At 36.4% G+C, this 13,150-nt stretch overlaps 1 protein-coding gene across 2 annotated transcripts in view; it reads left to right on the forward strand.

Moving 5' to 3' along the window:
- The window catches only part of LOC112553654 (unconventional myosin-Ie-like), a 29,625-nt gene extending 18,786 nt beyond the window's left edge, over nucleotides 1-10,839 (forward strand). The window contains exons 26-30 of one of the 2 annotated variants that reach the window (XM_025221009.1): nucleotides 54-224; nucleotides 1,431-1,608; nucleotides 3,270-3,302; nucleotides 5,502-5,680; nucleotides 6,573-10,839. In XM_025221009.1, coding sequence (XP_025076794.1) covers nucleotides 54-224; nucleotides 1,431-1,608; nucleotides 3,270-3,302; nucleotides 5,502-5,680; nucleotides 6,573-6,649 — 638 coding nt within the window. In that variant the 3' untranslated portion in view covers nucleotides 6,650-10,839. The remainder of the gene's footprint in view (nucleotides 1-53; nucleotides 225-1,430; nucleotides 1,609-3,269; nucleotides 3,303-5,501; nucleotides 5,681-6,572) is intronic. The other variant, XM_025221010.1, reaches the window with a different exon arrangement.
- The last annotated feature ends 2,311 nt before the right edge of the window (nucleotides 10,840-13,150 follow it).

Here is a 13,150-nt window from a genome sequence, read left to right on the forward strand (position 1 = left end):
GTTCTTTAAAGGAGTTTCAGAGTGTAATATTTTTGTGTCTTTCTTTTTCACAGGACCAAGTAGAAAACCTCAAGTCCGAAGTACTCCTGGACATGGGAGACAAGCCCCCAGGCCTTCAGTAGCACGGCCTTCTTCACGGACAGCACCAAACCGACCAGCACCACGGCCACCAGGCACCAGCGCCCCACCACCTCCCACATCCCATCCTCCATCACGCAAACAAGGTGGCGGTTGGTTTTTATTTTCACCTTTTTGTAAAATCAAGAACTGTGTTGGACCTGTCAAATGTGTTTTTGATCTTGAGCTATTAAAGTCTGTATTTTGCCTTTTCATAGGCTTGTTTAGGTGTATTTTATTCTCTACATTGTCAATTTTATGCCATTGTAAAGAGCTCAGAATAAGGGCTGTTGATTTAAAAATTGCACTAATATGTTGGAAGAGTAATTTTCTTTTTTAAAACATTGCATTAGGTAAGACATTTGTCTATGTTCTGACATTACTACATCTGCTACTTGTCCCAAGAAATTTCTCTCATTCTTTTCTCCCTAAGCCTATAAACAACTCAACTATTCCTTTCTCCACCTCTCTCCACATTTTAGGTTTAATTCTCAATCAGAGTTTGACTTTTCATCATTGTATTTCTCATGTCTTCAGAATTGCTTACCTTGAACTTCGTAGGATTAGTACCATTTGTCATTATCTTTGCTGATGCAACTAAAACTCTAATCTTTGCCTTTGTGCTCTTGATAATGAACTATTGCAATTCTATTTTTAGCTGGAATTCCCAAGTATCTTCTTCACAGACTTCAAAGGATTTAGAATAATTTTGTTCTACTCATCTGCAGACGACTATCTAGATATGAATATATATCACCTATCATATGCTCTCTTTACAGGCCGCCAGTTGTTGACAGTATAGCCTACAAACTTTCCACTTTGACTTATTCGCCATTTCTGACACTGGTCTTCAGCACCTCTCCAGTTCACTTCCATCTATAAACCTGCCTGACTTTTTCGCTCATCTTCTGCAAGTCCCACTAGCTAAGACAAAAACATATGGACAGAGGTCGTTTTCCTACCAAGCCCCATCAACTTGGAATAAATTACCTGTCAACCTTCGACACTCTGATTCTCTTACCACCTTTAAGTCTAAACTTAAGCCACATCTTTTCAGAATGACAACTTCATTGTGACCCTGTCCTGTCCATGAGCAGGCATAACATGTGTCTGCAATTTACTTTGTGTATGAGTGGGTGTGTTGTAGAAGTGTGTCTGTCATATGGATGTGCGGTTGTTAATGATTCATTCAACATATTATTTATGTAAAGTGTTCTTATAAAGTTTTGTGGAAAAGCGCTATGTAAATCTTTTTTTTTTATTATTATTATAACAAGGCTAGCAAGCTAAGATGCAGTTGTTTCAATGTGCAGTCCAAAGACAGTCTAGCCAGGACATCCAGAGTCAGCTCATCATGAAGCAGCACCCAGGGAGTAACAAAGCTCCATCCCTTCCTCGTGAGGGTGCACAGAATGCAGCAAAGAAAATCAACCAGGCCTTGATCAACAACAATAATGACTTCATGAAGACCCCTGATGCTGGCATTGCTGGGTAATTATGATCTCATATTTTGATTGTGATGACTGTAAAGGTCATGGTCACCGCTAATGTGTATGATAAATAGAGACTGAAAAATGTCGAATCGCACTTTTTCATTGCTTTTTTTCTAAAGAAGTGGGAAAATCCTCCCCACCCATCCTTTTTTTTTTAGTGTAGTTCTAGCTTAGACGCTGTTTGCTGTACTTATGTTTTGTCATGCTCTAAATGAAAGGGGATAGGCTCATGGTTTCCTCCTAGCTGTTGTTCCACTTGTTGTCAAGCAGTTTTGGCTAAATCATCTTCTGTGGTGACAAGACTTGGGCAACTCATGGTTCAAGAAGTTCTTGAGCAATATGTGTGAGGGTCATGGGCAGGTTTAAGAGCACCGTCTGGTGGGCGATGATCCACTTCTTCACCCTTCATCTCTAGATCTGGGTAGCCCCAACTGGGAAAGTGGCTGTTGAAAGTCTCCCACTACAGTCCATTTTTCTGTCTGGCTGAATTGTGTGGAGATGCATTATCTTTGATGGTGAAGAATACAGATTCTTAATAGATAGGGAACTGTTTTCAAGCATCAAGGGCTGATTCCAAGGACTTTAGTGTCTTCATTCAAAGACCTAAATATTTTTTTTTTAATCCTCTGAGGGAAAAGTGGTAATTTCTTCTGACATCTCTGTTTTATTTTAGCCATTTCTGAAGTTCAAGTGTTTTTGTCTGAACTCCTTCCACATTCTTTTCTGATATTTTCTTCTTGTTGAGAGATTTGTCTGATGAATATCCTCTTCCCGGGATTTTGGTGTGGAGTTTCTCTTCTCTTTGGTGCTGTTTGCCTGCAGCTGGGGTTTTGGTAGGGCACTAGGATATGCCACACAGAGGTGGGGCATGCATGTCACATATCTGGGAGCCAGTCCTCAGAGCTCTTGCATTTTGGCCTGGATCCAGAAGTGATGTCCAATCTCCACGTGCTGCCATATGGAGAGGTTCAACAGGACAGTGTGGAAAGGCTGCTTGTACTGTCAGGAAAGACAGGCATTCTTTATAAACACTGATGAAAGCTAGCCATGAAGTCTGAAAGCATGTGAAAGCACCTGGATGATTTGCCAACACACTAAATGGATCAGACAATGTTTGACAGGCTGTAGGTTGTTGATGGTATAAGAAGGCTATATTATATCCAGTTACTTAAATGCTATTAGTTTGGAATTTGCACCTGACGTCTACAAGAGACATATAAGTATGATAGGTTGAACACCCAGAGTTTGCAGACTATTCCAATTCATGCCTTGTGACATGCACTGTGTGTTTAAGGATTTTAAGGGGCCATATGATTTTCATGATCAAGGAAGAGATGAAATTGAGTGTGTGTGCTCAAAATTAGCAAATTCCTAAATTCATTCGATGATGCTAAGCTTTTAGACCTCACCTAATGATAGTACTGTATATCACATGTGACTGATTATTATTCTTATGCATGTTTATTCTTATGTAGGCTTTATTGGTCCATCTTTTGCATGTGTTGTATGTCAGACATTATCAAAAATACTCTGTTGCATGTAATGTGTGTTAGACTTGTATTAATCAGTCTTGATCTTTCATGAATGCATCCATACTGTTCTGCAGCCAGTGTAAAAGTATGATAGTTCTGATGTGCATCTTGTTGTGTATGTTGAAAGGCACGTTAACTCAAGTGAAAACAGCATTCAGACGTAAGTGTATTGTGCATGTATTCCTGAATCTGGCAGGATTTTTGTATGTTGTTGCTGTTTTCATTTTTATCTGGTTGGCGGGTGGGCTGCTAGATACCATCTCAAACATTTTGTAATGCTCAGTGTTGCATTCCACATGATGTTTTATATACTGGATCATCAGTCCCTCACCACTCTTTTTTCTGAGAGCATGTTTCCATTTGCACATGTTCTCTTTCGTTGACATCATACACACAAAGAAGCATGTTTGCACCTTAACAAATATCTTAAGATGCAGCATAGAGCTTCATCCTTAAAACTTTCAAAGAGAGAAGTAAATGTATTTTCTAGGATTTTGCAGACTCTCCAGGAAAAAAAGAACATTTACATGCATTGCTTGTTTTTGTGTGTGCTTTTTTTAACAGCATTTTATCAAGAGTGTTGAAGATCCCTTCTCTGAACAGAAAAAACATTTACACAGAAGAATTTCTAGTTTGATAATGCTTCTTGTATGTTTCTTTAAATTATGAGGAACACTGCATACCCTGGACCAGTTATTATAGAGTGTTCAAAGTTTTAAAGTAACAAAATATCTGAACACTGGCACTAACTTGATTGCTCCTTTGCTAGCTGATGCTAGAAAACCTCATCTAGAATAATACTTGACTGTAGAAGTATTTATAGGATTAATGGAAGCATTTGTAGGAGTAATGTGTTTACAAATTGTAGGGAACTTTTGTGATTTCCTTCTCCTTCATTAATTTTCTTAGCAGTTTGTAGCCAAATGCAGCTTCAGATAAATAAGTACATCAAAAACAGAAAGTGATAACATGGTTAAACTCTCTAAATGAAAATGTGGAAAGCCTATTTATTAAGACTTGCAAGAGACTACTTGGCTGTCCTTACATGTACTTGGGCTCACTGTCAAAGAAGTTAGAAGAATTTCAAGTATTAGAGCCTCAGAGGTGGTAGATTTTATCCCAAAAAAGTTATTTCAAAAGATGCATAAAGAAGGTTGTTGACAATTGTCTGGAGTAAGAAGTTATCTCTACAAATCAGTCTTGTCATCACAGCAAACTACTCTTTATTGTGATCTGTACAGATAGTATTGTCCTTAGCCTTTTCTTATGGAAATGTATTGCTGTAGTAGTAAATGCATAAGTCAGATTTTAAAGGAATAGTAGTTGCTGCTGAGGTACATTAAAAGCTCACTGTAGTTTTCTAGGCATAGTGCATGATTGGCATGTTTGTCATGTAGTGACTGTCATGGATACATGAAGTAAATCTGTAACACCCCTGGGCTTGGCATTTTTCATGGTAAGTGATTAAACAACAAGGCTTCATGAAAAAAAGTCTAGACCCAATGAGTATTTTGTTGTTACTGCTTTTGCTGTTGATTAACAATGAAAGAAGGTAAGTATTTTGCACACTGTTCATGTTTAACATCACTTACTAATGGAGTCATAAGTGCAAGTCAGAGGAATTGATGCTTGTGTAAATAAATCGATGGATTAGTGAGCATTAAATAGAAGGAATTTACTCATTTTAGGTTTCCATTTCTTTGTCAGGGTGGATTTTTCTTCCGGTGCATTTCTTGGGAGGAAAGGAGATATGGAAGTTGTTGTTAAAAGCTCTGTTTTACACTTGATTTTCTTCTCTTTTTTTTTTTTTTTTTTTTTTTTTTTTGTTTGTTTGTGTTTTTTTTTTTTTTTGAGGCAAAATTTTCTTCACAATGTCTCATAAAATATCTTAAACTGTTGTCTTCTAATAATGATAGAGGGAAAGTAGCCAATTAGTCTCTTCAGTCACATTCTGGATGCCCTATTAAAAGAAGTTTCTATTTCATTAAAGTGCTTTCATTGATGGAAAGTAAATTTGTAGCTTTTATTTAAAATAGAAAATCGATCTGTTTCTAGTTTAGCTCCATGTTAGATGCATTTTCTGTTTATTGTCAATATCATTTCCCTTTCCATTAATGCACATTAATGCACATTAATTTGTTTTCTTAACAATCTTCCTTGTTAACTGCTGTTATTCATGCATATCATTATGCTAGAAAGAATGCTTCAGAAAGGTTTTCCATTCAAAGACTAGTAGACCAAAATGTGAATTGGCTTTATCCAGTTATTTTATGCTTAAGAATTGCTTATATTTTAGAATCTTTAAAGGGTTCAGAAAATCTCACTGCAGGAAAAGTTTTGCTAATTGATGTGCTTGTAGAAAAGAGCGGCAAAGCAAGAATGTACGGCCTCCTCCAGGCATCGGGCGACCCAAGCCCTCAACACGCCCCAAACCAACACCCCAGCTTCCTGTATGTCAGTGCCTATACACCTATGATGCTCAGGACACAGATGAGCTTAGTTTTAATGAAGGAGACAAAATTGAGATCCTAAAGGAAGGTAAGGGAAAAAATATTTTGTCAGTGAAGTTTTGATCTAATTTGCTCTAGTTAATAAACATCATAGATCTGTAACATTTTTTCGTTTTTTGGTTCAGCTCCAAGTGTAAGTTCTTGCTCTCCCTACCTCTAGGAAATAAATCTCTTTGTAATTTTCAATTTTACATTAATACAAGACTGTTGTATTGCAATTCACAATGTCACATTTATTCTTCAAAAATGGCCTGCCATGGCATAAATTATGCCTGAAACATTGATGGTGGGGTCTTGGTTTGTCCTTTGTGGTGTATGTATTGCATCTTAAAGGACTAGTGGGGTAGATTTTTTTTCTAGTGCTTGGGTAAAACTCTGTGCTAGATACTATTTCTGCAGATCTGAATGAATACTCTCATTGGCTGAAGCTTTCACAATGTCAACATGTTCATGTACAATCCTGACATCTATGTTGTTCTTTATGGCAATGATGATAGTTTATAAGCAGGTATCTTTAGAACAAGAACAGGAGAGCTATACATCCAGATTTAGGGTAATAGCATCTTGCACATCTTTATCCAGTCATTAAAAAAAACTATGCACCCTATTACCACTTTAATGCAAGTTAATATTTGACCTGCTTGTGAACTGTACCTAGTTCTGTGGCAGCAGGTTTGCTGTGCATATTCAGAAGCATATGCAGTCTCTTGCCAGACTTAATGTGAAGCCAAAGAAAATAAGCTTGAAATTTGCGGATGTCCTGCTTAAGCAGTGACTATTTACATGTGAGATTTTGGATGTTAAGTTTCAAAATTATGTTTTGAGAAATGTTGACTGTCAAAAAATAAAAGCATCATTTGCCTAACAGGCTGATGTAATGAGAAACAATATTTAAATCTATCTTCCTGTGTTCTTTTCAGAACCTTCTGGATGGTGGCGAGGACGCCTCAGAGGAAAAGATGGGCTTTTTCCTGCGAACTATGTACAAAAGATATAAGAGGCTGTTGTTCAGGAACACTGTGTGCTATGGAATACAAATGGAATCGTTGGGATATGCTCATGCTAAAAGCAGCTGCTTGTGGTGCTGATCTGTTGCCATTATTTCAAGTGTGCGTGTAACTGAAACACGTGGGTGAATGAGCACTAGTGATCTGGCCTGCTATGTGATCATGAACATCATAATTTTAGCAGTGAATTTAGGTTTATGATCTAAGGACTTTTTTTTTTTTTTTGGCATTAGTCTTGTGCTGAAGTGATTCAAATTTTCTTCGTGGACATTAAAAGCCTTACAGCGCCTGTGTGATTCTGTTTCTGGATGGATCACATATGTGGCAAGTTCATGTCTGCATCAATTCATCTTTAAGTTTCTTGTGAATAACTTCTCATTCTTTTGCTTGGAGAGGTCAACTATGTGCTGACTCTCAAATGAGCATGATATTGCAGATTTAAAGCAACTTTTTCATAGTTAGATCTTTCTGTAGATTTGTTCTTGTTGTTTTGTATTTCTTATTTAGCTTGGAGGAAAGGTTGTTCATTGGTGTAAGTATCTCTTATTGCTTAAATTCTTACATAATTGGGTTTAAATTTGTTTCTGCTGTGAAAGCATACCTTATATGGATGGTATTCATGATGGCCATGAAAATGTTGTAAACACTATCTCATTTACATGGTGCCTCTTCACCAGTCTTTCAGACCAAGTTTCCGCTGTCCAGCCATTCCATCTGATTTTGTTGTTGTTGCAATTTTTCGTCCATTTTTAGAATCAAGTTGTTTACAACTGTGATATGCTGTCAGAGGTAGAGATCTCACTCTCGCTTGCAACTAACAGCAGACATATGCCTTTAGATGAAATATTACATTATTTTTTTGAAAAATGTTATACAGAATCCATGACTGGGTTGAGAATTTAAGACTGATTTCCACAACATTCTGTGGGAAAGCCATAGCTTTATTTCATACAAACAGGAAACAATACAGTTGTACTATTAAATAACACATTTATTTCTGGTTACAAGTTTGACGTAAAATACTAAATGGACAAGTTTGTAGGACTTGCATCCCATAGTTTTAAAATTTGCAGTATGAAGGGCTCATATATTCTTTTATTCTAAGAATTTTATTATAACAACAAACTATTCTACATAAAAATTATACTAGCATCAGAGGTCATATAAAATGCATTTATCTTCATATTGTATATGCATTTTATCTGAAGTGTTCTGTGGTTCTTCTAATGTTGTACTAGAAGTTATAGCACTGGTGGTTAAAAACAGATACTGCTGCTGCTGCTTTAAAAACTGCCAAGATGTTAATAAAATAATCAGTAATAACAGTGTGATTGTTTGAAACATTCCAAAGATGCTGTTTATACATTCATAGTGTTTTATACATGGTTTCTTTTAAGTTCTTGCACTGCATTATATCAACCTGCACAAGAAAAGTAAAACAAGTGTCAAAAAACAAAAAAGCTTTAAGAAGTCAGCAGAGTTTGTTTTCATACGGGTTAGTAACAAAAGTTCCTTCAAGAATATATATTTCTATCCATTATTCAGGACAAGTCCCTTAGTCTAGGCAAGCATCTAGTCATCATTCTTTGTTATATAGTTTGTTATATATAGAGGGCATTGAGATTACTAAAGTAAACTTTATATTAAGTGAAGAAAAAATTCAGTCATGAAGAAATTGTCAAATGGTAAGAATATTAGATGTAGATTGATTATCTATCCCAGACAATATTTCCCTTTGTACCCAAAGCTAATTGCAGAAGTTTAGTGCATAAAGCATTCCATTGCAAGCGCAAAATCAGATAATGGACAATGCGGTGTCTCTAACTCTATTAAGTGATCAATTGAAATATAGTGTTATTACTATAAAAGTTAGGGTTATTGATATTTAGTTTTGTTCAACCTTTACTATTGCAGTCCCTATAATTGTATTTTTTGAAAACACCGGCTGTCCTACATTTGTCTGCTTTGTTGCAGAACAACTGGAGACACAAAAGCACACATATACATATCCATAAATCTATATTTATTGCTAAAAATGACTTTTTCCTTTAAAGCAATTGAAAATGCTGTTTACAGAGAAACATGTTGCTGACAATGTCTTATTGAGGATAATGTGTATATAATGAGGAGATTATAAACAATTATTTGTAACATTTTCATATTCAGTATTCAACCATGACCACTTAATATATTTTAATGTGAACTCTTCTATTTTTTAGATTTAAGTTTTAGTTTAATAGTTTTTTGGGTTATTAGATTTAGAGTTCAAAATGTTTTATAATTAGTCTAATTTAGTAGGTATGTTTACCCCTATGAATTTTCAACATTCTCTGCAGAAAAGAGACCAAAAAAGCTATCATTTTCAAATAGACTTGATTGACCAAATATATAATATACTAGAGGAAGTTAAATGAAACATAGCGGAAGCTGTACAGATGTAAGCCAGGTACCCACTGCGTTTTATTTGACTGCCTCATATATATATATTGAATACTGATTTAATTCAGCAGTAGAGAAACAGCTAGAAAATGTTTGTACTAATTTGTGGGTGTGTCGTTTAGATTTTCTTGAGTTTTTTCCAGCAAATGAAGAGGAGAAAAAAAAACATTTTCATGAGAAACAAATTCACAATTTTGGTTTTATTTTTTCATGGCTATCCACCTTCCTGTTTTGTCTGGTTTGAAATAAATTCTACAGGGAAGATAATATCAGGACTATGATAAACACGCAGAGGTACTCATAGACTATGAGCTAATAATGGAATGGATTGCGTGTGCAGTTTGATCATACATGTAGTGGAAGACATCATTGTATTTACAGGCTGAGAGGATTCATAGTTTGATGTAAGACTGGAGATGATAGCCACCTACAGTTTTTGAAGAAAACAAGGTCACTTGCATTTTTTTGTGATGCATAACATGGTGGTATATGGTGTTTAATAACACTGTATCATGTGCAGTTTATTGTTTTTACATTCACCTGTGATCTGTGTCACTTAGTCTATTACTGATATTTTGCTTTTGTTTGGGGATTCAGAAAAAACATCAGTACTGGTTATTCATATAGATTCATGTTTGATATAATTCTGGTATTCGCGTTTGCTTCATATGTCCCATTATTTACACTGCTTTGAAATGGTCCGGTTTTTAAAAAAAAAAATTTGAATGATAGGTAATATTTAAATCATTGAGATCAAGATTCTTGAAATATAGATATATATTTAGGCTTGTAGAGTAGAATGTAAAATTTACAAAAATAAAAACTAGAATTGCAGTACTTTATCTTGGAGCAGCAGTAAAATCATGTAACTTACTATGTTATGATTTGCTTGTCTGTTATGTATATGCAACAGTCATATAAGTGTTGACAAAGTATTATTTAAAAATGATATTGAAACAGGTATTTGACAAACTCACATTCCTGAAAGCATTTGACAGTTTGATGTAGAGGAATAATCAAGAGAGAGATTACTGAAATTTCAAGTGTGATATAAATAAAAAAATAATATATTTTTGGTAGACTCTCCCTCATGTGGAACAGGCTGGTGGTGCAATGGTTAGCGCCTGTCACCAATACAGTGAAGGTTGGCTGTCCTGGATTCAGTACTCGTCTCGGACATGCTGTTCGTTCTATGCATGTTACATCTGTTTACATGACTGGCTGCCTTGCTGTGATATAGCCTTTATTGCTGAATCAACAGAAAACACCAAGTCTCCCCTTACTCATATAAACAATCTGATATGTACACACAGTGATGATGAAGTTAGGGACCAATGAATAACAGTGACTTTCAAAAAATTCTGCAGATCGTCGGCCATGGAGTGGCTAAAAGTTTTTTGCAAACTGAGGTTGTTCATGTGAAGTAGAATTAAGTATATTAAAGAGGTAAGAATCGGATAAATATAAATGTTGGAAAGTATGAAGATTACTTATTTGTACCATATTGTACCTGCTTGTCCTTGTATTGTACCTCCTATATTGAGGAGAATGCTTACTTCTACAAACTTATATCTTTGGTGTAAAAAAAAAAATTTTGTTTATACAACGTGCCTTCTTTCTACATGTCAGCAAGCAAAGATAGACTGATGACATCTCATTCTAGCCCTTTTTAATTCATGGACATCATTGTCACATGACTTAAAGATTTTATTCATTTAAAAATAAAGGTATGACAGCTGTTGAATTTTGTTTGGAATGCCTGTGTATTATGTAATGTCTCTGCATGCTGTCATAGAAGAGATGTGTGGCCTGGTTGTGGATTGGTTAAGTGGTTGTCACTAATACAATGACGATTGTGTTCTATATCTTTTTTCTAGCACACTACTTTTTTCTGCATGTAGTACCTGTTTACAGGTTTACTTGTTTAGTGTTCTTTCTTTATCATCCACTAGTACCCTTGGGTGTTCTGAAGAGATGGAGGATGGAAATGGTGGCTGATGTCTCAGTTGGAGGCCTCGAAGACATTAAAGTCATGTGACAAGAGGGTCACTGCCACACCCTCGATCCAGCGTCCACTAGGCCATCCTCTTGCTCAGGCACCAGAGCATCTTTGAATGTAGGCTTTTAGTGCTGGTTAGTCAGCTAGCTTCCTGGTCAAGTGTACAAACCACTTGACTCCTTGATGGGCTGGCTTGGCTCCCACCATTTCTTAGATTGTTTTAGTTTTTGGTCGTCTCTTTGAGCTGCCTATCCGAGACATCTCGTTTTACATGCTAATTTTCTTTCCTAGGCCTTGGTAGTGTCCAGATCTGTCATGATAGATTAGAATGGCTAGGAAGACTGTTGATGAGCTGTGCCTTAATCTTAACTGGAATGATGGTGGAGGTGCTAAGGAAGATGCTAGAAACTGACATTGTTTGCTTTTTTGATTCAGGTCTCTATCTTGCTATTTTTTGCCCAGGTACTTGTACTCTAATGTTTGAGTGGCATGCCTTTGATGTTGAAAGTATTCTGCTGACTGTCATGACGTCTATCGTCTTTGTGCTGATTTGCTTGTGCATGTGATCTTGCAGCTTCGGTTTGCCTTTATTCACCAGCCCCAGATCAACATCAAAGAGCAGCTAATTAAGCATCTCCATATTGGGGTTTGCTTTCGTAGTGATGTGGTTCATGTAGATGATGAAAGCAGCAGCAATAGTATGTTTCACTTCTGATATTTCAAAGTCTTTTGTCATTCTGGTGGGAGTTCTTAATGAACTTGTGCTGTTTGCATTACATGGCTGAGATGTGCAGCTGCCCTGTCACTGCTTAGTTGCAATACCATTATTCCCCACCCCACCCCCTCAAATTTTTAAAACACTCCAAAAACGCCGATTTTGGGATCAATTTCAGCTGTTCCCTCACTCCAGCAATGAGTTTCTCTCGAGTTTTAAAGCTCACGCCACTCAGGGGTTCCTTCAGCTTTGGGAACATCCAAAAATCGCATAGGGCACGGTTTGGTGAGTAGGGTGGAGGTCTTTAAAACCTTGACACACAATTGTGTAGATTTGTCAAAACTTGTGAAGTAGGAAGTTTTAAACTCGTTAAATATGCATATCACATTATCATCCAAAATTTGTCTGACTTTCCCAACTTCCTGGTATTATTATTATTAAACAGATCAGCCATTCCCATTTTCTTGTTGCCGTAGTTTTACTCGAGAAATGTAGAGTCACGGACGTAATGCAAGTTTGAGGTACAGCTGTACGCTGTAACACGGAATCATATTCCAGAACAAATATCCTAAATGATTTCTGCTCTTTATTATTAGCCATGAAGTGGTTCTACTCATTTAACGCAGTGCTACGTTTTTGCATTATTTCGAGCACGTAATTCATTGATATGACTAAGTTTAAGATTAAAGAAAAGATATTTCATGCAGCATTCTTGGACTGACTATTTAGAAGGTGGACGTATTTGTGTAATGTATTGCTGTGGGGAACGAGCAAAATATATGAATGTTGCGCCTTACGACAATAGCAATGTGCGTGTAGCAGACGATACATGTAACTTCCTGTGGTCAGTGCGCTTGCGCACCAGGAAAATTGCGCTCCATTTTGAATTTCCGCCTTCGGTGGCTTCGATAGAGAATGCTACGAATGGCACCACCAAAGTTCATTCCAGTGTCTCTAGATCGACCAGCAACATAGATTTTGAAGAGATTATCAGGTAATCTTCTTTTGGACTTCTTGCTAAAGCTTCTTTTCCCATAGAAAATATGCACCCTTCACTCTTGCTTGTTTTTAAAAGCGTCCTTAGTAACTTGTGAATAAGCTTTCTGTGAAGTGCTAGTGGAAACCACAAAAAAGATAATGTAGTGACAAATTCTTCTTTACCTACAAATTAATAAATTTCTTAATGACTAAAATATTCTGTTATCCTTAAAGATTCACATTGCATTAGGATCAGACATTGTCAAAAAAGTTCGTCACTCATGGGGCAGTGCGCACGGGTACTGCACTCTACAGTTCTGATTACATACCAATAGTACATTAGACCTCGATCACCGGTGT

The sequence above is a fragment of the Pomacea canaliculata genome, linkage group LG13, assembly GCF_003073045.1.
Source record: "Pomacea canaliculata isolate SZHN2017 linkage group LG13, ASM307304v1, whole genome shotgun sequence".
NCBI lineage: Eukaryota > Metazoa > Mollusca > Gastropoda > Architaenioglossa > Ampullariidae > Pomacea > Pomacea canaliculata.